The sequence below is a fragment of the Balearica regulorum genome, chromosome 14, assembly GCF_011004875.1.
Source record: "Balearica regulorum gibbericeps isolate bBalReg1 chromosome 14, bBalReg1.pri, whole genome shotgun sequence".
NCBI classification, from domain to species: Eukaryota; Metazoa; Chordata; class Aves; order Gruiformes; family Gruidae; genus Balearica; species Balearica regulorum.
The window spans coordinates 1,913,811-1,937,713 of record NC_046197.1 but is presented as its reverse complement, the minus strand read 5'-3'; the positions used below and the strand labels follow the sequence as shown (position 1 = coordinate 1,937,713).

At 49.4% G+C, this 23,903-nt stretch overlaps 1 protein-coding gene across 1 annotated transcript in view; it reads right to left on the bottom strand.

Annotated features, from left to right (window-relative positions):
- The window catches only part of PCDH1 (protocadherin 1), a 52,865-nt gene that overhangs the window by 5,490 nt on the left and 23,472 nt on the right, over positions 1-23,903 (bottom strand). The window contains 1 exon segment of the mRNA XM_075766202.1: positions 20,010-20,229. Within this exon segment, the coding sequence (XP_075622317.1) occupies positions 20,010-20,229 (220 nt within the window).

Genomic DNA, 23,903 nt, shown 5'->3' with positions numbered 1-23,903 from the left:
CTGTCTTTCAGCCAGGGAAGGATGTAGTGTTTCCAGTACAGGCAGCTTTGCCACCTCTATTGCCCCAGTGCAAATGCCTGGAGACGTATCTCCTCCTACACCAAGCCCTCAGGGCTCTGCAGACCACTCCTGGGACATCCCTTATGGCAGTGACCTCCCATGACATCATATCCCAGCAACACTGTCCTCTCTGCCTGCCCCTACAGCATCTACGGAATGGGAACAGCCTCCCTGGTGCTGCTCTTCCGGACGACTCCCTTCCTACAGCACAGCTCCTGAGAGCAGGCACCATTCCCCTACTCCACCGTAGCTTGGTGCCATTCTCCTGCACCATCGCTCCCTCCAGGTTCCACTCCCTGGAGTGCTCACACCTACAGGTACCATTGCCTACGGTGCTGTTCCCTACAGGCACCATTGCCCTACCGTGGTTCTGCTGACAGGTACCATTCTCCCATGCCACTGTTCTCTATAGGTACCACTCCCCTACAGCGCAACTACCTACAGGTATCGTTCCCCTACAGCGCTGTTCCCTACAGGTACTGTCCCCCATGGCGCGGTTACCGAAGGTACCACTCTCCCGCAGCGTTGCTCTCTACAGGTAGCGTTCCCCTGCCGCGCCGTTCCTGGGAAGCACCATTCCCCCACGGAGCTGCTGCCTACAGGTACTGGTCCCCCATGGTGCCACGTCCTCCAGGTGCCATGTTCTGTGCTGCTGCTCCCTCCAGGTATTGCCTCCCCCCGCTGCTCTCTTCCCTCCAGGCACTGCTGCTCTAATGGTGCCATTTCCTCCAGGTACCATGTTTTACAGCGCTGTTCCCTCCAGATACCACTCCCCTGCGGTGCTGCTTCCTCCAGGCACCACTGCTTCATGGTCTGTTCCCTCTTCACTACACCCTAACAGTACAGCTATTTAGATAGTGTGCCCCAACATCCCGTTTTCTTATACCAGCAGCCCCATTGCTGTTCTGTTCTTCACACCTTTGCAACCTGACCATGCTGGGATGAGTCCCTTGTACTATCCCACCCCTTGACTCACCCCTCTCTGTGCCTTTCCCCCACAGTGGTATGCCCGACACAGTAGCCTGGAGGAGTCCCCCCACATCAGCACCAAGAGTTGCTCGAGAGCCCATCCCCACGTGCCCACCTCAGCATGGGCTTCCTTTGGTGTACAGAAGCTCAGTGGCTCCTTCCCAGCACGTCTTCCCCTTGCAAGGGCTTTTGCTGCAGGTAGCTGTGGAGCCGTGACCTCCTTTGCAAAGCCCAAACACAGGTTGCCCTTCAAAGCCCCCAGATGAGGTGGGCATGGCCAGCACGTTATCCCCAGCAGGGAATGCCCACTCTCCGGACACAGGGGACCAGAGCAGCAAGCTCACTTTTGGCAGCTCCCCAGTCCATCTCCTTCCTGGTCTCTGATTCCCACATCCCAGCTGGACGTGGCCAGAGGCCTCTACCTCCAGAGCAGCACAAGGACAACACCAATTTCACTTTCCAGGCCTTGGGGAAGGCTGCTGGACTGCTGCCCATTTCCACAGCGATGCTCCAGAGATCAATGAGTACAGACAGAAATATCAGAAGCTGAAAGCACAAGTGGAGGGCTCACTGCAGTCCATGTCAGTCCCTATTTTTCCTAGGCTGAGCTAACACCATCCCCACAACACCCAGGCAGACGGTTTGCAGGACCATTCCTAGCACTACAACACCCAGACAGACGGCTTCGGGGACCAATTCTAGCACTACAACACCCAGACAGATGGCTTTCCAAACTTAACACCGTCACTACAGCACACAGACAGATGGCTTCTGGTATCTGAGACCGACCCGACACTGCCCATAAAGGTGGTTACTGTAGTTCAACGCCACACCTACAGCTCTCGGGGCAATTACAAGCAACACCCGCTCTTACAATAAATACTGAGAAAGATCCTCAGAGCCAGCACTGATGCCAGCACACAGATGGATTTCTCCTAGGCACCAAAGTCAAGAGATATAATGTGCACAGCCATCTCCCCCAGACCCTACAGCACTGAGCATCTCTCCCCTCATGCTAAACAATAGTATCTAAACACCAGTACAGACAGCTTGCTCCAAAGTTAATGGCCTGTCAGCCCCCAGATGCACGTATGGATCAAACCATGGCCTCTGGAGTATATTACAATGGCACATACTAACTGCAGTACAGAAGCAAGTGACTTCCCAGATCCTACCAAGGGTATCACAGCAGAACCGGCTCGTAATTAATGTGGACAGATGCACCCACCAGCCTCAACCTCACCAGCACAGGTAGCGCAGTGCTAAAACACTTTGTCGGCAGCGAGGGCCTGAGCCCAGGCTCCCAGGGGACGTGTTCTTCCCTTGCTTGCTGTAGCTGGAGCTTGAGGGACCACCTCCCCGCTGCCGTTAGGGCTGCAAACCACAGGCGGCTGTGTGACAGCGGCAGGCTGGGAAGCGCGGGCATCCCACAGTCACATCTCCACAGCAACGGGAGGCGATCCATACCCTGCACCGGTGGCAGGAACACCCAGACGGATGTCTCTGGACACTGACCGTGTTCCTGCAGGGACCAGGCAGGGCTCACAGTGCTCAACGACAGACTATGGCACTCATGGGACTCCCAAAAGCACCGTCTGCCCCCCCAGCTTCACTGCAATCCCTCTGATACCCAGCAAAACAAATTCAATCCCCCTATAACATATTTTGTGCTTGTGGTGCCACTTACATGATCTCCTACCCTGGCACAGTGGGGTGTCAACCTTTGCTGGACTATAAAAAGCAGAATTATTACATTAAATCACTGAATAATTATGTTAAGAACTACCTTAATAGGATTACAGGGTTCAAAGGTTAGGAAATGCCAAAATTAGGATTGTCCATACAGTCTTAATTCGCTTCATGAAAGTCTGCTCCGTGGTGCAGACCAGAATTACGCTCTGGTGGAAAATATTTTCCCTGGGGTCCCTTTGTGTCTCTGGGGGAGAGGACAGAACCACTTGGGAGGTATATCAGGCTTTTCAGGAAAAGGAGGTTTTGCCAGTGAGACTACCACACAGGCTGCAGAAAGTGGGGAAGGTACAATGGAAGGGTCAAGAAATCACAAAAAATTATTTCTCTAAATCATGGGGCTGCAGGATAGGGGGATTGCTTTATTATTGAGGGAAAAAAAAAATAGCAATTTTCTTTCCTACCTTCTTTTGGAAGTGAAATATCTGGACAGATTTCACTGCCATTTTTCAAAATATTTGGTAAGTGGCATATGTCCACTATGAAAAATTGTGCCCTTGCAGTTAAAGTTTGCCAAAACTTCAAGCAACTGAAAACAAAGTCAGGTAATGAACATGACTGGGCAATCCTCTTCACCCATATTGTATGAAAAGTAGTAACAAGTCTAGCTCCATAATGAAATCCTGGTTCCTATAATATCCAAACACTGTCCTCTGGCCAGCCAAGAACTTCTCATGACAACTACAGACAACAGACATCCAACAAATAACCACCAGAAAGGTTAAGGAGTGACACAATAACCAAAATGAACCGTGCAATAACCAAACCATTTTCCTAATCTTACTATTTACTCCTGCAATATCCTGCCCAGTGAGTAACATCTCCTGTAGTACCTTCAGGAGTGCACAGACGTCCGGACAAGAAGCCGTGGGCAGCAGAGCAGCCACTCTTCCCCCCTGCCCAAGGAGGAGGGGCAGGTCAGAGCACCAGGCTCTTCTGGCTTTTGCGTCCTCTGTTGCAAGGGCTAATGATGGTTATGTAAATAGGAAGAGGAGCACCACCTGCTATCCCCAGGGGCTGTCAGCTCATGCATGCCTTGTATGCGCATTCCTGTTACCCAAATACCTACACGATTGCTCCTTCCACATTCCCACCGAGCCTTTGTCTCCCATCCGCAGGATTCCTCCCACACCCTCCCGGTGGGGGTCCCAGCCCGGGTCTGTGGGGCTGACCTGTCCCCTTGTCCAGCCAGGGGATCTCGGGGGACACATGGATGCATTGCCCAGAGCCTCCCAGCATGTCTTGGGTACCGGTGTGGTGCCAGCCGATGGGGGGGGCGGGGGGTGACCAGAAGGGCCCAGGCCACCAGGGCCAGGAGCAGTGCCACCCACCCCGGTGAGAGCTCTGGCTACCCTCCAGCCGAGCTACAGGGTGACTACACCTGAGGTGTCTTTCCCCAGCTCTCTGGAGCAATGTGCTCAGCAGCCGGGGTCTGCTCCACACAGGTGAACAGCACCAGAGCTGAGGTTGTGGTTCTTGTGTCACCAGGTCCTGGGGAGCTCCCGGTCCATATTATTATGGGTTGCTGACATACAGTGGTGCTCTTACCCCACCTCCCTCCTCCACCTTTCAAAGCATCACTGAGACATATCATGGCTTCTAGGGGGGACTAGACACCTGTGCCATGGCTCTTGCAGGAGGACTGTGCCCTGCACTCCTGCCACTGCTCCAGAGGCTGGGGACACTCATCTCCTTGCACTGAAAGCCTTGGGGCAGCAGTAGGGAGGGGGGGTAAGCACAGCAACCCAAATGCCCCAGGACACCCCACAGCTGCCAAGCATAGGATGTGTTAAAGCAGCAAATGCTTCTTAAAGAAGGAACCTGAGTTACTAATCCTTGAGCTTTACCTTCTGCCCAAGCCTGTGAAAGGCAGGGGTCTAATTGTCTCTCACCCAGCCCCGCTGCTCAAGCACGGGGGGCTTGGGGTGAGCACACAGCAGGGTCCCCTCCAGCCCACATCCCACACACACTTCCAGGTGAACTGCAGCACCCCATCTCTGGGAATGCACCCTCTGTCTGCTGCAGCCCACCGCTCCAGCCAGCCTCCCTCCAAGGGTTAATCTTCCTTTCTAGACCTTCTCAAAGCTAATTAGAAAGAGCCTGGGCAAGTGTGGTGGCAGACACCGCTGCACTTATCTCCCCACTTCCGGGGCTCTGCCCTTATCATTTAATTAAAGCTGCAGCCCTGCTTCCCTTCCTGGCAGCAGCTAATCAGGGAAGGCGCTGGAGCTTGAGGCAGCCTCTGCCACTTCACTATGGAAGAAGCGGGAGAATGGCAGGGAACATGCCCCAGGAAGGACAATAAAAGGGAGAAGAAAATAAAAAACCAGTCCCTTTGTGCTGGCAGCCCGGGAACCAGGAGGACAGCGAGGGACTGAGCCCCAGTGCCAGTCTGCGAGCCATGGCGCTGAGTAGCGGGGGGGATGCAGGGTCCTCTCGGCTCTTGGACCTCTGCAATGTCAGACTGGGAGTGAGCCAGCCCGTCGGGCTGGAGGCACTACAGGCTAGCTCCATCTTCCATCAGGAGCAGAACCCTGAACCCCCCACCCTGCCCCAAAGCAGCTGTCCCAGCAAGACATGCTCAAATACACCCCGACACCAGAGCCCATGCGTGCCACATGCCCCAGCAGCAGAGCAAGCCACACTCAATCCTCCCATAGGCAAAGAAAAACCCTTGCCATGCAGTACCCAGCACCCCCAAGAAAACTGGGGCCCCCCAGAGTACTGGGGAAAGGGTATGTCATTCATGCAACAGGAGGGATGTCCATCAAGCAACAGCAACTGCAGCAAGCTCCTGCACCAGGTCTCTGAGGGAGGGCAAGGATGCATAAGCCCTGAGAAATGCTGTTGTTCGAAGGCCACGCAACAGTGTGTGGGTGCAGCTACACAGGGATGCGTGCTGGCGTAGACTCAATGACAGACTCAGCCATTTTGGGGCAAACAACCCCCAACTGATGCTGACAGCTTCTGAGCCAAATTCCACACCTCTCTTCCAAAGCATGGTTAAGCTAATGGTTTTTGAAAAGAAATTTTTATAACCAGTTTGTTAGCAGGGCTGAGGCAGCATGTCTTGTTCTCAAAAAACAGCTGGAACACCTCTGCTAAAACTTAAGAAAAAAAGAAAAAGAAATCAACCTGAGGGAAACCCAGCACGGAAAATTTAAGCTTTAGTGTTGGAAATCTGCTGAAGTGATAAGCAATCGAAAATAAGTCTGTATAATACAAAATGTCAGGCAGCCTGAGGCTGCGCAGTCTATATAATGATCCTCATTGCAGGTTCCAAAAGCTGCTCTGAAGGCGCAGCCTGGTTGGGAGATGTATGCATGTGCTTGCCTTGCTCCGAGCGGAGGGAGTAGAGCAATTGTTTCAGCCTTATGCCGACACTGCGCAGTCCTTCCACTGCTCCTGAAAAGGGTGGTCCTCTCCCACCATTGCTCACCTCCTAGTTCCTCAGTCCTCCTAGTGTCCTAATCATATGAGCAAGAATTAACACATGATATTTTAATTTTTTTTTTTTTAATTAGTTTTCAGCAAGGCCAGTTTTCTCACCTCACCTGCAGGCTTGTGTCGGATGGGAGCAAGCGAGTAGGCACATGCACAGCCTAGGAGTGCATTGCAAGGTGCACCAGTTCACGTGCGCTGGGACTTAGGAATACTGCTCTGGTTTTATGAGCGCTCTCTATATTTGCTCCTTGGTGGCTGCCTTTTCATTGTACGCTTGTATTAAAGCTCTTGTGTCAAGGAGAAAAGAACTGGTGTACGCATGTCTGCCTTTGAACAAAACCATTGTTAAACTCCATCAACAATTTAATAATCTTTCACTAGCAGGACAATGAATCGGGGGAAATTATTCTTGCAGGGGGGCCGGTAGCCACACAGCAGAGCGCTGTTCAAGGCCTTTGAAGTCACATAGGTGTTTAACTGACAAAAGAAATCACAACTTTATGAAAAGGGCTTGCCTCAACAAGGGGATCTGGAAACAAAGAAAACCAAGACCACTCGGAGAGAAGCAGAGCAAGGGAGAAGGAAAAGCCCTTGGAAGAGAGTCAAGCCAAACCCCAAGGAAAAGGGGAGAGGAAATGACAGTATGGATTTGCATGCATACACTTTGTTTTCTTTCCACAGATCTTTCCTGGGCTGCTTAAGAGTAAAATGAGCACACTCGCTTGTCATTTCAGCTTTTTTACAGGCTGTTCTGACTGTAGAAACATGCTGGTTGCCTGAACCATAATGCAGACACGGAGGAGGAAGAGGCCAGATCGTTGCCAGAATTTGCGGTGGATATTTGAAGGATCAGGGGACGGGCACTAAATCTAGCGCTGATGCTCTTGGGCTGCCCTGATGAGGAAATGCCTGTCTGCTGATGGAGGATGCACACATAGAGCCGGATACCATACCCAGTCACAGAGAACCAAATGCACGTGAAATCCAACATACAGCAGTTTTATGAGCATTAGACCAGGGGTACGGTCACGAAAATTTGGAGGAATGACCCAACACCAAATGAGGGTGTCTGACTGCTGATTGCTGGAAGATCAAGAGCAACCCACGCAGGAGAGCCTGAACCTCTGAACTACCCAGCCCATTTCTCTGCACAACCCGGAGAAAATGCCATAAACCCAGCTGAAAATGCACATTATTGATGCCTCAAACACCCACAGATCAGAGGCTGAAAATCTGCATTGGAAGCTAAATGGGGAGAGATTTTGTGGCTGGCACATGGCAGAAGCAGCGTATGGGCTGGTCAAATCCTCCTGTGGTGCAGCCAAAATACATGCCAAGTAATCAGCCCAGGTGGTTAACATTTCTGAATTGAACCACTTGCCATCTTGCTGGCACAATTCCCCACTAAGGCATTGAAAGGATGGTCACAGCCAGGGAGAAGTCACCTCCTCACGTAAAAATAGGAGGTATCAACACCAATGCAGCTTGCTAAAGGTGCAGCTCTGAGCAAACAGGAGGATATCAGTGCACTGACGCAAATGGGGAGGTTTAGGAATGGGGCAGGCTGGTTATGGTTTGTTAGGGAAGAGCAAGGGAAAAAACATAGGTCTTGATGAATACTGCCCTGCCCTATGTTTGTTATTAGGATGGCAGAAAGGCGCTCTTCTGGGAGAATGGGAAAAGGAGGATAATCGCTTCTGATAGGGAATATCAACCTCCAGCTACCCCTGGGTGCTGCAGTTTACAGACTGCTGGAGGTTAGATGCAATAAAGTTTGCACCACTCGAGGGAGACCTGCCAGAGGCAGTCCTAAAGGCGCAAAATGAATAAAACACGCTTTAAAGAACGAGCGAGGATTAAACCTGCTGCCTAACATCCTGGCAGGACAGCGGGGATACATCATCGCCTTGCATTAGAGGCAGATTGGCAAAGGGGATTTGCCAGCTCTGTCCCCCGCAAAGCACAGCACAAGAGAACAGCAGGATGATCACGAGAAGATTTTGATTTCACGGTCCAACAGAGATGTATGAAAACTTCCAGAATCAGTCCGAGGGCATAATTTTTACAGATTATTTTTCAAAAGGGAGAAGACGGTAATAGCAGGCCTGCTCCTTATGCATAGTCCATAGCAATAGAAAATATGTGTGCGGCATTGAGCAAAGCAGCAGTGTACCTGTTTGAAAGAGCAGCCCAGAACTGGACAGGTAGAGATCTCAAAAGCATCTGTGATTTGAGAGGTCGAGGATCAGCAATTGACCCTTCGAAGGAAGCCATTAATCATCATTAAGCAGGTTTATGTCCTGAGGGACCAAGAGGCAAAACAAGGTGAGTCCTGTGTCTTATGGTGTGGGTTAGCAAAGAGAAAAAACAGGGCTTGGAGAAAGAAAAATAAAATGCGTGTGGGCAGCAGGGTTTACCTGCAGCAGGGAACTGCCTGAACACGGGAAGGGTTCGGCATCAGGCTGCTGAGGGAAATTGATAGGGTGAACAATACCGTCAAAGCAGTATTGTCTTCAGGAAAGGCAAGATATTTGCTTTCTCTCACTGATTTATCTGCATCTCTGTGGGTGCCCCTTCCTGTGTGGCTAATAAGCAGCAAGACGCTAGACATGGAATACACAATTTATTTTGCTTTTATTCATTTTCTTTCTAGATATAATAAGTCTTGCTTTTGTCAAGATCCCTGTTGTCTGGGTAATTTCATGTAGAGATCCTCAAGGAACAGAGATCTCCATATCCCTCAAAGTTTAATATCTTGGTTTTAGCTGGCATATTTTCAAGCAATAACTTATACAGCTGAAGAAGAAAAAAAAAGATTACTTATGTCTAATTGGCATTATACTAATTACCAGCAAAATACATCAGGCAAATATCACATCTACTCAGTCTCTGTCATTTTACATTCCCTACTCCATCTTCTCTTTCCTCAGCAGCCATAAAACAACACAACATGCTGTTCTGACACATCCCTGAACAAAGATCATATCCTAACCCTCTCCTCCTTTCTCTTGCTGCCTCCTTGGTTTTTTTCCCTTTCAAGCAAGGTCATTTTAAAGCAGACACTGGCATATAACTGATTGAGAACTGCTGTTTTTAAGAACTTGTGCCCATGTACTCCAGCATCCTGTTCTTCTCTCCCGCATCCCTTCCCCAGCCTCTCCCAATGTTTCTTGTACAGAAGGTTTATGGCCATCCACATAAGAATGTTTTTACCTTTTATATCTGAGTAAGTATATGATCACAGATAGACTAACACAGAGGCACATGTCCTCTCACACATGGGCCATCTGAGCTGATTTATTCCTGACTCACAGCATTTTTGCCGGTTTACCCTAAATGATTTTAAAAGTTAAATAAATGTCGGTCTTACGCTGGAGTAAGGATTGCAAATGTAAATCTAAGCATCTCCAAGGCCCGCCACGAGCACTGTCCTCATCATCCAGCTCATTTTGAGGTTAGCCTGCTTTCGCCTGCTGCAGAGCAGCTCTCTGACAGACAGAGCCTTGGCACAGTTTGGGGGTGGACATTGTGGAGGAACCCTTCCCAATGGGCAGGAAGGTTGAAGCAACCCTGACTGACAGAGTTTAGCCCAGTGGACATGAGCTGTGCTGGAGCAGTTGGCCTCAAAGCCCAAGAACAAGCTCTGCCCCTTTGTATGTAGTGATACGGCAATGGAAAGAGCACCAAAGTAGGATTCAGTATCCATCAAACCCTGGTCAGTCCCATTCTTCCATCAATGAGGTGCAGCCCTCCTTTCCCATGAGGAGCACAGCTAAAGCCCATCGCAGAGATTATCTGGCAAGCCCTGTACCCAGTGCAAAGGCACAGCCCCTTCTCCATCCCACTGTGATCTCCAGCAGCAACGAACATGGACAATTTGTCACTGCATGCACCTCAAACCTGTCTATGCGTGCCTGCCGGGGAAAATGGAGCTCACCAGCCACAAAGAAGCATGGCCAGCAGGTCGAGGGAGGTTGTCCTCCCCCTCTACTCTGCCCTGGTGAGGCCACATCTGGAGTTTTGTGTCCAGTTCTGGGCTCCCCAGTTCAAGAAAGACAGGGAACTACTGGAGAGAGTCCAGCGGAGGGCTGCGAGGATGATGAGGGGCTGGAGCATCTCTGGTATGAGGAAAGGCTGAGAGAGCTGGGGCTGGTTAGCCTGGAGAAGAGAAGACTCAGAGGGTATCTCATCAACACTCATAAATATCTGAAGGGTGGGTGTCCAGAGGAAGGGGCCAGGCTCTGTTCAGTGGTGCCCAGTGACAGGTCAAGGGGCAACGGGCACAAACTGGACCACAGGAAGTTCCACCTGAACATGAGGAAAAACTTCTTCACTCTGAGGGTAGCAGAGCACTGGGACAGGCTGCCCAGAGAGGTTGTGGAGTCTCCTTCTCTGGAGATATTCAAAACCTGCCTGGACACAATCCTGTTCAACCTGCTCTGGGTGATCCTGCTTTAGCAGGGGGGTTGGACTAGATGGTCTCCAGAGGTCCCTTTCAACCCCTGCCATTCTGGGATTCTGTGATTCTGTGATTTCTCCTTGTTGAAAGCTTGTTGTCCTGCTCAGACTGGATAGAGGGCTGAGGTATTGGAAAGGGAGCCCAGGTCCAACCACACTGCCCAGTGGCTTCTCTACACCACTGTTGTGTCAGCACTGGCCCTGAGCAGACTGCATGATTGCATCAGCTGACACGAAATGAGCCCTGGTTCCTGCAGGGGAACCTCAGCTCTCTGAAAGGAAAGGCAAACACAGGGGCTGATACGGTTAGGTAACCTCTGAGTCAAAGCAGCCTATCCTTGGTATCTCTCGCCAGATGCCATGACTAATGTTAGATTTATGGAGTGTCCTCTCTGCAAGTAAAGCAAAGAGCTAGCGTTACAACCACTTAATGGAGGTGACTTCAAATCAGGATGGATGAGAGCTTGTGGGAAGGAGACAGGAAGAGAGATTCATTGATAGTGAGAGCACAAAGGATAAAATCCCAGGGAAGAGCGAACAACTGAGACTGACATTTGACCTGTCTCAATAGCAAAGCTCACATTGATTTCACTGGGGACAGGAATGAATCCCTTATCCTCTCTCTCATGCCTACGAGAGAGATTTTCCACCTGAGGGATCTACACCTGACCGATCCTTCAAACTCAGGCACACGCTATTTTTATGAGAAAGAAAAGGCAGTGTGAAGTCCTCAAGAAGCGCAAATGGCAGACTTCATAAGCTTCTCTAGCATTAAGTTTAAATCCCACACTAATGCTGGTCCCTTTACATGGGAAGAGGTACTGCCAAGCAGGAAGGTTTATAGAGACGTTCAGGAGCATTCAGAGGCAGATAAAGGGGAAATAACTGAGTTAGATCACACAGGAGCTGGAAATGGCATGTCAAATTACTTCAAAAGGAGCTTTCTAAGGAAGCAGGTCTTTGAAAACAACAAATAGTCTGGGACTGCTGAGGGATCCTAGTTGTCTATTGCTTTTACACTTGGTCGCTTTTCTGGTTTAGACGTATTCTAAACCTGAACGCCGACCTCACCTGGCTGCTCACCTGCTCACTGCCCGTCTGCAAAATCCCTGCTTTCTGCAAGTTCAGCTCTTTGTGGAGCCACAGAGTAGTCAAGTTAAGAAAATTGCTCTGACCGAAGAGTAATCTGGGAGAAAAAAAATTCCAGTAAAACTTCAGCCTGATCAGCTCCCGGATCCCGCAGCCAGCCAAAGAGATGTGTTGGCACAACAGAGCACGTGGCACAGGGACAGGGATGAGTAAACCAAGACAGAGAGGAGGGGAGCTGCCTATTTTGGCACTCTTGCTAACAAAACACACGGGGTGCTAGCTGTGGTTAGCAGGTTCATCAACAGAAATGCTCATAACTCAGCTGCTGGCTCTTCCCCATGGATATCACATGGACCATCTGCAATTGCTCCAGAAAACCTGTCCAAAGGCAGGACAAGGGGTCTCAAGCCCTGTTCAAATGCATATTTTAAAATGTTATAGAAAACACAAAAGAAGAGTCTGAAGGATCTTCATCCAACCCCTTATTCTGAGGAAATGCCCTCTCTAGAGAGCAACATGGTACAAACGAAGAGGGGACCCACCCTCTTGTTCCTGTTATGGCTCTAATTCTGAAAGCTTCTTCCTGTAACACAGTTTAGCAAACTTGAGTTGAACCCATGAATAGTTTGCAAATGACATAAACTACTCTTTGTAAAATACACTTTATACCAAAGAAGGGGTGTTTAGATATGGTCCAGATAAGAATCGCTGTGCATGAGCATTTGCATGGCTATTTCCAGTCAAAAGCAAAAAACCTCCGTCCTGTGCAGACTGAGTGGCAGCAACCTATACCTCAACTTGCAGCCACCTTGTGAAGGTGAAGAGTTCCCTGTTTTAATGTCACTAGCGCTGCAAGAGTGTGTGTCCTGCCAGGTGAGAACTACGGCAGGGTGCTGAGATGAAATGGTGGTGGAAAGTGTTCCTGCCCTGGACTGGAGGAGGTACATCACATTGCTTGGTCTCCCTGGTCTGGGAGACTGGGAAATCCTCCTTTCCCTGGGACAGCAGAAGTCATGTTCCCTGCATAAGCTCATTTATAGTTCTTAGACAAACATTATATGCTCCCACCTGTTTGCATTTGGTTCCTATAAGAAAAGTATCAAAATTTGCCATGGAGCTGACCAAGCCTAGTGAACAGGGAAGACTGGTTCCAAAAAGCAAGGTGAGTTTTGGGGTAGCTCTCAGCGTATTCTCCAAGCTTGGGGTCTGCAGTATTGCCCAGTAAATCAGCAAATGTGCACTCATGGTAGTGCAGGGAGAGGATTGTGTTGGGTAGGGCTTCCAAATGGAAGAAAGAATAAAGATTAAGAAAAATGACAGGATTTTCTCCATCCAGTAGGTTCAGAGCAGAAAGAATGTGAAGGACATAAAAGAAGGGAGATGACATTCACTAATTTCCATCGTCTTGCCACAGACAGCAAGGGGCAATGGAAGATGTCACAGCCCAGCCCAAGATCGCAAGAAATAGCAGAAAACTCAAAAAATCCAATCTCAAATGCAGGAAGCACACATAGAGCCACAGGGACCTATATATTCTATGAGAGAAGGCACCTTCCTACTGAAATATGAAGCTTTTTGTCTCTTGGGCATTAACTTAGAACTACCATTTTGCCTAGATTTTTCATAAGCTGCAGCCACAGTTCAGGGACAGAAAAGGTGAAAAAAGTCATCAGAATCCAACAGGGAAATTTGGCTCCTTCAAATAACTCCTCTAGAGATGTCCAGGATCAGCCAAGGATCTTTGGACAACTTGAGGACAATCTTACACATGCACTACCACGTAATCTTGTGAGACAAGAAAGACACTGTCAAATAAATTATTAAAGCTATTTTGGACAACAAAGGAAGCAAGTAGCATCCTTCTTAGAAGGTTTTGAGAGGATTAAAGGCATTCTCTGTAGCTAGTAGCAATGTACTCATTACTCGATCTGGGGGAAAAAAACCCAGCTGTACCCTGTTTACCCAGGGATCCTCGGTATGATTAAGGAAGGTGACCTGGTTGATGTGGCATGCCACGACTGCTCTGACCTCAACGGCTCTTTCATAAAAGAGAGCGCTTACCCAGACACAGGTGCTGGAAAATGTGGAAAAGAAGAAATAGGGTGAGAATAAGTTTGAAATTACAGCTCAGACAGAAATGGCATGTTGAAACCAAGATGGTGTAATCCATGACCATTTGCAATCTGTCAGATGTTGTGTCTCGTGATAAAAATCTTTTCCCACATCTCTCTTCAGTAGCAATTAGGAAAATCAGAAGCTATCTTTGGGGATGAACCAACATTAAGTGAAGAAAGTAGAGAAGCTCGCAATTTCTTATGAAGAAATGCAGATGCCTGTAGAGCTGAAGATCACTGAGAAACCCAGACATAATTTGTAGTAGATGAGATGCAGAAGATGGTCACAGAGAGATCTTCATTATGCATAGCCCAAACAAGAGCAGGGCTTGGAAACTAATAGTAATAAGAAAACATCTACAATAAGTGATTCCAGCCCTGATGTCCGTGTTAAAACCAAAAGGCTGCAGATCAGTTAAAAAAAAATCCCACAGTGTCTCAGCTAGAGCAGTCAGACCCAAGCCAAGTGTCCTCAGCTGGTCAGATGTGTGACCTGATGGTTCTCAGTCAGCAAAGGGGAGAGCAGTGCACAGTGCCAGCCAGAGACTGCCTTTCTTTATTCCACAGACAGCAGCATTTATCCTATCCCACGCCATACCCTCAGTTTTCTCGTACAAGGTGTGAGATCTTTCAGTAACAGAAGAGGTCTGTGTACCAGACATCCTATCAGGGCTCACCGGCGTTTGACTGGGAACGGCACAGAGCTAGCCCAGTCAAAAGCATTCCTCAGCGCTCTGCAACAAAGCAAAAATGCCGCAGGGTACGTTTGGAAAAAAAAAAAAAAAAATCCACAGACTGAACATGTGCCTGGAACATTTTTTGCAAGACAAAAGGGACATTTAAAGATAATGCAAAAAAAAAAAGAATAGGTTTTAAGATCTAGAGACTTCACTCAAGAGAGAAGGAGACCAGAAAGTAATTTTTTTTTTTTTTTTTGCCCCATCTGCTGGCTATTTAACAACAATAGAAATGAGAACCTTAAAAAGAAGATCATGACCAGACTGACACTAAGCAGAAGACAGGAGGTAGTGGCTGCCCAGTGCTGCAAATCCATCTCATCACCATGAGCAGCGAGAAGGAACCGTTGGCTTGGGAATCCTGTTCTGAGCCACCTGCTTTCTCAAGGTACTGTGATATTGCAGGGCGCACACACAGCCCAGTGCTAGCCAGAAGCAGCTCTGTTTGCATGCGATGGGCACACATGCCTGTCGTGAGACTAAGGACAAACACTGGAAGTCACATTATCTCTGTGCCTGGTGCTGCTATGGATGCCATCGAGTGCTGCTGGAGACCTGCGGGCTATCATCTGGACACAGCCGCACCACTAAAAGGTTGATGGCAAACAGGCGATCATGCAGAGAAAAAAATTATATGAAGGAATGGAAGATTTGAACTATAATCAGAAGTGTAGCAAAGGGGAGCAGGACTAAAAAAAAAAAATCTCCCCAGGCTGCCTTTGCAAGGGTTGCCAAAAAGCAGCACATACATCCAAGATGTGCCAGATGTTGCTGCTGCCCAGGAATGGGGCTGCAGGTCTGTGGTGGCGTCATGAGCAGATGGCAGTGGCTGGGAGGAGCCCAGCAAAGGGTGGGAGGAAAGGAAGAGAGACCCAGCTGCCAAAATGTCTTGCCTTGGCTCTGCTCACAGTAAAGGACCTGACTCAGTTTTTGAGTGTATCAAAGAGAACTTTAAATGTTGACTTGCTTGCATGTGATCTACAAGTACGCATGAAGCAAGGTGTCTTCTAATATCATAAGATTCAATGGAAAGAAGTGGGAGCTAGAGCAGCTCAAGCAGAATTTAAGTGTAGGCTTGTGAAACTGGGGGCAGAGAGGACCTACCCCTGGAAGGGCTCACCAGGTGTCTTGTACACTTGCCACCATTTGCAATCTGCTATCAAAATGAGATCTTTCCAAAGGAGTGCTCCCGCTCAGCCATGGTGAGACTCAGAAATCACAGGGTGAAATTTTATGGCCTGTGTCACGCAGGGGTTAGATAAGCTGCTGCTTCTGGCTTTACAGTGCATCAATCTACCAGTCTTTCTCGAAACAAAGAAAAATCTGGACTGAAAGGGTTTTATTGAGTCCAGCCGTCAAACTCTGGAAATGGTATCTCAATTCATTTGGTCAAGCTGTGCTGAGGTGTACAGAGAAGGTAGGAGACCATGAGAAAAAGGCTGGTCTGGTCAGAAAAGCCTATGGCTATGAACCAGGAGAGAGGGTTTTAGATCTAGCTCTGCCACAAAGTCCCAAAGCCATGCTGCTCGCGCCTCATACGTCAGCAGCTGCCCGGAGGCAGCCGATGCAGCCGATGCAGCCTTGGCTTCGCCGTCCAAGAGCAGCTGGAGACCTGCCTCATGGCGCAGGAGCACTGGGATCCTGCGGCAGCTCTCATCTTCTGAAAAGAGCAGACGGAGGAGCTGCCAGTTCATCCAGGGGGTCACCCAAAGCTAGCAGACATCTCAGAAACGCAGATTATAATTTTCTATTTCATTCCTCACCTATGGTGGAATTTCTTCCCTGGAAGGGGAGCTGTGAGGATAAACTCATTAACATCTGTGAAGTAGAGATACTACTGCACTAAGTGCATTGCGAAAGCTCATGAGATGATTGTTAATTACAAATTCAGTGCGGGGTTGTAATGGCATGCATTAAAAATGGCATGGGGTCCCCACTTTAAATAATGGGGATAAAACAGATTAAACGTTTGCCCCTGTTCTGTGGGCTGAAGAATAAAATTCAGAAATATTTCATCTGATATATCACCACGTCAGGTACCTGGGAGAGAGTGAAACAGCCTCCATGTAGTGTTTCCTAAATTGCATGTATTTGGTCCTGTAATCTTACTAAATTCTCCCCATCGTCAATGGGGAGAGACTGGCACTTTCAAAATCCAAGCTCTGCAGGCATTATGGCAGGGCAGATCCTCTGCAGCACAGAATCACTCCCAGGCTCCTTCCAACTAAAGCAAATCTGTGATACAGGGGGAGCAGATGTCTTTAGCAAAAGCAACGGGTGGCCAAGTGGGAGACTAAGCTCAGTTCCCAGCTCAGTGTACCCCACAGAAGTGGATAACAGCATGGCAAAATGTTGGGGAGGAAACAGTGGGCAGCTAGGTAAAATACCAGGGATGACAAATGCCTGGGATGACTGAGGAGCTGGCATATCAGTGCCAAGATACTGGAGAAGTCTTCATCAGAAACATCATAATTCCTCCTGAAAAGGACCTGGCTCAGCCCCTGCAATACAGCATTTTACTGCAGTCTGCACAGTAAAAGGTGTCCAAAAAAGGAGGACACTGATATGTGTGTTAATCAAGTGAAGAACCATCTACAAAGAAAAGGCATGGATCTGTCTTCCAGTTGAAAAGCTATAAATAGCCTTGCATACTTGCTTATCAGATTGGTTCGGCTGCAGGGATAATCTCCTGGAGAAAGCAATGGAAGCCCTGTTATGTTGGATATTTATAACTAGATGAAAGCCTAGAAAATGCACAGCCGTGTCAGTCTTGTGCTCGTGCCGCGAGATAGAGTGTGTGGGATCCAATTAGTCTCTTCAGTTTAATATAAGGTCAGGAATGGCTGAGTCTAACCAGCTTCATGAAAAAAAAAAACCAAAATCTGATCTCTTTGAGGGGCTCGTGCTGCTTGAACAGCTACAGAAGCCAAGACAAGGGCATGGTGAGACAGTCACACAAAAGTCCATGATGGTGCCACATTGCTGGGAGACTCTTTGCAGGAAGCAAGACGTGACTCTTCTCTGGACAAACAAGACAGAGGGTCTTGTTTGCCCCAGAGAGGTCTGATGTGCCATGTCTTGGGCAGGTAGACCATGGGAAACGCAGCTCTGATGAACTGATCTAACGTGACCAGTAACTTGACATCTCCAAATCACCTGGCCCAGTGCCAGGGTCCCCTAATCGTCTGTTTAACAGATCATGACCCTGACCCCAGCCCCTCAGGTTTGTTGAACTGCCTTTGCCAGATTATCTGCAGAGCACTAGGACTAACTAGTGTTAATGCCAGTGGATTCCCCAGAGCCTTGGCCTGCCATGGCCTCTGCACTGAACTGGGTTTATCCAGGTCAGGACAGCTGCTGGAGACACCGGAGCCTGATTTCCAACCACTGCCACGTGAACAGAGCCAAGGCAGGACAGGCTGGGGGATGGCGAGCAGAACATGGTTACGGTTATCCCCTGGGAGCCTCTGCACATGTCTGTATCACACGTGGATTTGTTGGTGGATAGATGTGCGGTGATTTCTGTCCTCCTGGGCTGTGAACATACACAGGGTCTCTTGTGCAAAGGGAAGCAGCTGCCTAATTTATAGAGATGATGGGTTTTGTGATGCTGCAGGCAGGAAGCCATGTCCGGGTGCCCTGTCTCTGCTCCAGGCAGTGTCCCCTAGCCTTCCTCAGGTCTGCTCATCCCCATCGGGCAGACAATGAACATCCGAGGGACTACAGGCAGCTGTCTCAGCCCTCCATCTCCTGCTGCAGACCCTCCAAGTCCTCCTCTCTCTCTTGCCTCTTTCTAGTTTTAGCTCTGCTCCTCCCTCATCGTCTCTGGGTTACCTGTCACCTTAAGGGGCTCAAATTTTCCTCTTCCAGCCCCATCATCACCACTGCCATGCTATATTCTTCAGCACAACCATGTGGCATGTCCTTGCCCACACGCCCTTCAAGCCTTTCTTGCAGGCACCTGGCTGGTACTCGAGGGCACTTGGGAAGTCCAGTACTGTCGTCCTGCACCAGGACTCCAGGAACCTCTCCACACTGCTCTTCCAGTTGACTGGCTGGTACTTTTGGGAAGAAAGTGATCTGCACGACACTCCTAGACAGGAGGGTGCCTCATATTGCAAGAGCAATAAATGGTTTTGGGAACCCTGCCAGACCTGGCACCACCATGCTTTGCTTCAATGGTCCTAGTATAATGAACTCCAGTGTTACTCCAGGAACTAACCTGGGAACAAGGGAGAGATGTTCCACTAGGCCTTCAAGACCCCAAATTACCCTGAACCCCTTGTGTTCCTTAATAGGGGGACCTAGCAGGTTTGCAGCTCCCTAGACCAGCTGAACATACTCTCAGCCATTTTCATAACACATACAGACCTGTCCCAAAGTCAAGGTTGCTCCTAGAAATAGGAGGAGACTTCAGAAGAACCCTTTGCACCTCCCCTTTTTCCCTCCCAGAGGTTTCTTTGAACTTGCCAGCTCCACTGCGACCTCCCCTTAGTACAAGAGCACAGAAGGCAGCAGGTACAGGAAAGTGGATGTTATGTGCGCAGCCAGAGCCAAGTCCGAGGAAGCAACTTAAGCTGGCCAGAGAAGATAGCTTGGGGAGTGGGCTGGTTGAGGGTAGTCAGGCAGGCAGCACAGAGGCAGCACAAGGAGCAGAACTGGGGTTGAAGCTGCGCCAGGCCAGGGCAGGGGAAAGCCAGCTCTCCCGCGGTTCGATTGCAGACACCTCCGGTGGGGTTCTCAGGTAAAGGTGGACCCGAGCAGGAGGTGGCCTGAAGGGCCCAATGAAGGCAGGATACTTCGCTCTCAGGTTTGCTACCACCACACTCTCTGACCCTCCACCCTATGTATCTTCTCACCCCAGTCCGTGCCACTGAACCTGCTCTCCCCCTCTGCTCCCCGGGAAACTCCCATGGGTCCGACACCCACCACAGCAAGGAGAGCTGCATCACGCCCCGACCACCCCTACATCCCTGCCCTGCCACGGGGGCAGGCACCCATGGGATCACCTGACTGCAGCATGCAAGCTCACCATTGGGGCTACAACCCCCTCTGCATGCTGCCTGCGCTGCCGTCTCGGACCGTCCTGTCAGGCCCCCTCTCTACATCATGCCAAACCCATCTGCCTCCTCAAGTCTTCCCACTCCCACATCTCCTGGCCTCCCCTAGATCTCCTCCCCCTCATCCACCTCTCCCCTCCCCACCATGTCCTTGCTGCTCTCTTGCTTTGAGCCCCATCTCTTCTCCAGCCTCCTAGCCCTGCCAGACTTGAGCATGGCAAGCCTGTCCCAACCAAGCTCCTCGCCCCATCTCACCCACACCAGGGGAGGTGCAGCATTGAGGATGAAGAGCCTCAGGCGCAGGGGGCACACATGCCACGAGCACCTACCGTTCTCAGGGTGCTCCATCTCCCCGATGCTGCCATCGGGCGTGGTGCGTTCATAGTGATCCTCAGGCAGGGCTAGCGGCCCGATGCGGGGCCCCGACGATGATTTGCTGCTTGGGGTCTCTGATTCCTCCAGCCCACTGTCGTAGTAGCTGTGCTGGGAGGGATCCTGCAGGTCCTGAGCCTGGCTGGCTGCAGAGAACGTCACTCGGCGATGAGGTAACTGGGAGAGAAGAGAAAAGCTGTTGCATCACCCACCCAGCAGATGAAGGCAAAAGGAGGGTCATCAAACCTGACCCCTAAACAGAGGCAGAACGCTCCTGCCCAGCACTCCCGACACCAGTAGGGTCCATCACCAGCCCCCCACAGCCAGCCCTATAGACACAGCACCGGGCTCCACACCAGCCAAGAGCACCCCATCAGACACCACCCCACACAGCGAGCACACCTTGCACGGTCCCTGCACTCCCCTGACCCAGTAGGTCCCTCCATGACTCATGCCCCAGCCTCCTTTTCCATCCAGAGACAACCCTGGGCAGATCTCCTCTCCCATGACAGGCAGGCTCCTGAAAGCTTTCCCGTTAGCACAGCATCCTGAATCATTTGCCCCCCCCCCCCCCCTTCATCTGGGGTCTCTGCATGCAGCCCACCTGGCCGAGCCCACCTCTCCCGAGAGCCTCTCTAATGGGATCACTGCCCAGCACTAAGCTAGGGTGACATCATCCCTCACCTTCCAGTCTCTGGCCTGACACCATCTCTCATCCTAAGACTTCTCCATCAAGGGTCACCATCACTTCTTTTGTCTGCTTGTTAAACATTTCAAAGACCCTACTTCACACTTTCTTTCCCCAGCTTTGTCTCATGCTTGGGAGGATCTCCCTGCAAACAGCCATTAAGCTACATCATTATCCTCCTCCAAATCCTTCCATAAAATCCTTCTTTGTCATGATTACCGAGGAGGGGAAAGAGTAGCACAAGTTCATAGGGCAAGAGCAGGGTGATGAGTGCAGAGAATGAAACACAAACACCAAGAGAGAAAAAGACACAAAATCCCCCATAAATGTAGGAAGGAGCCCAAGAAAGGAGCTACTTGATGGGGATCTGAAGGCGATCAGAATACAGAGGAACCAACACACCATTTTGGTTGAATACCTTTTTTGCTGATGTCCTTACTACAACGGAATGGCAATCAGGTGTCCCACACCAATGAGGAAGGGGAAGGAATTGAGACTAACCGAGGGAAGGAACACACAGGGAGCATTTAGATGAGCTAGCTGCTTTTAGGTTGGTTGGACCTGATTAAATTCACCCTAGGTGCTTAGAGACCTGATAACTTCAGAGCTGTTAGGGCTTTCTTTTTTTTCCTTTCTTTTTTATTTTTATACTTTTATTAAAGAATTTGTAGAGATTCAGGGAGCTTCCAGAAGACTGGAAGTGAGCTAAAATAGCGCCTGTCTTTAAAGATGAGAAAAAAGAAGAGCTGGAGAATTATAAAACAGTTAGCTTAATTTCAGTTCCTGGAAAAATACTGAAACAGATAAAAGAACTCTTTGTAAGTACCTACAAGATAACAAGGAAATGAGTAACAGCCACTGTAGGTTTGTCACAAACAAACATGTCAAGCCATTGAACTTCTTCCTTTGAAAAGACATCAGGCCTTGTGGATGGAGGAGGAGCAGCAATTGTTCTATCTTGACTTTAGGGAGCTTTTTGACATTATTTTAGACGATATTCTCATAAGTAATGCAGGAAAATAGTGTAGGTGCAGGATAGTGCTTCTCTGCTTAGGTAATATAGTGCAATTCACTGCAGGGTGGATGCAAAGCATTTAGAAAGTTGTATTCAGAAAGTAATTACTGAAGACAGGCCTTTCAGCTGGGACGATGTATCAAATGAAATTCTTCGGCTTGTGTCCCGAGTCCATTGCTCGCCTGTATTTTCATTAACTGCTTGGATGACAGATGTGGAATATATCTGTCACATTTGCACACTTGGGAAAAATAATCACCGCGGAAGCAGCAGGCTGGCTGAAGGATTGGGGGTTACAACAGATCGTGGGTTGACTCTCTGTCAACGGTGTCAATCTCTCACCAAAAAAATGCATCTATATTGCGATGCGTAAACAGGCGCTTTGTCTTTAGGTCACACAGGGATCTGTCTGCTCTGCTGGGCTCAAGCAGGACTTCAGATGCAGAGCTGTGTCCAGTCTGGGCACCACTACCAAGAATACGTGCACCAGTGAAGCAGAGAGGAACAGAAACAAGCAGCTGTTTGGAAGTCATGACAAAACATAAGATGACTGAGGAAACTGGTTTGGGGAGGAGAAGGCTAAGGGTAGCAAAGGCAGCACTCTTCAAGCTCAGAAAAGCCTTCTGCAAAGAGAAAGATGCTGCTTTTGACCATGGATAGACAAGAAGGAATGGCCTTCACCTGCAGCAGGGAAGACCTAGATTAGCTGCTATGGAAAAAAAATACAATGACAGGTTTAGCCAAGTGCGATAGATTGCCAAAGCAGAAGGTGCAATCTGTCCTGAAGGGATAGGCAAGCACCCTCAGGAGGTCTTCGTGTATCACTCTGGAGGAACTGAGGTCAAGGCAGTCCTGCCCACAGCAGAATTGCATGCAGGCCTCCAGAGGTCATCTCCCAGCCCACTTTGTACGCTGTGCAGCTCTGTAAAGCCTACAAAAGCCTTCACTGCATGGAGGTCACTGCCCACCATGCCAGGCAACACTGTCCCATGGCTTTCTCCTGCACCCCGACCACCTGATGAAACTGCTTTCCTCTGCCACTGTGGCTCATCCCTAGCTCCAAGCTTCTGCTTTCACTCTGAGCTTGTAAAACCCCAGACAAACAGCCAGGGCTCTTTGGGGTGCCCGCAATAATATAAACAAACAGCCTTAGAAACCCAGCCTGTGACAGCTATTATCCCTCCCCTGAGGGGTCTCCTTCCAAATAGCACCACTTTTACCTAAAAAACACCTCCTTTAAATGTCACTTCCTGCCTGGCAGCCCTTGAAAGGGGCTCTTCACCTCCCTGCAGGGCAAAGGCAACCCACACGCAACCCCACTCCCCTCCAACCCTGCACGGCAACATCGCACTGACGGGGGTTCATGTCCCCCTCGTACTCTGCGCGGTCCCCACCATGCTGTGACCAACGCACTTCAAAAATAATAGTAGCTTGTGTCTGGCTGAAGCTCTCCACCAGAGAGCCTTGTTCTGGAGTCACAGAAAGACACTGAATCCATTTGTCTGGCACGGACTTGCAGAAATTGGGTTTTGTTTGACCTTTCTCTGCTAGGTTAAAGAGCCTTTTGGCATGCAGTGTTTTCTACACAAGAAGTTGCTTGTACAGTGGAACCGAGGCACACCTCAATCTTCTTTTCTGAGAAGTTAAACAAACCGAGTTCCTTAAGTCTTAACCTGCAAGCTGGCAAATCAGTCTTGTGGCCCTCATCTTTACTTACCCTAGTTTTTCCCCGTTCCTCATCAGAGGTGATGCCTGCAGGACTGGTGCCATCTCACCAGGGTTTTCTGCAGAACCTTGCTTCTACTCCTACCTCTCAGGTTTTTTCGTCTGAGGACTGTATTAGCCCTTTGGCGGGAGTGCCGTGAGCGCTCATGCTGAGCTACTCATGCAGTGTGACCTTTAAATCCATTTTAAAGTCACTGCTTTCCAGGATATAAACTAGCATTCCCTATTTCTCAATGTACAGCTTTGCATTTGGCTGTGTTAAGATGCACTTTGTTTAAATGGGCCCAGTTTACCAAGCAATCTGGATTGCTCTGCATGACTGCTCTATCCTCATCATGATCTCCCACTCCACCAATCTCCGTGTCAGCTGCAAATTTTATCAGCAATGATTTTATATTTACTTCCAGATCGTTGATTACAATG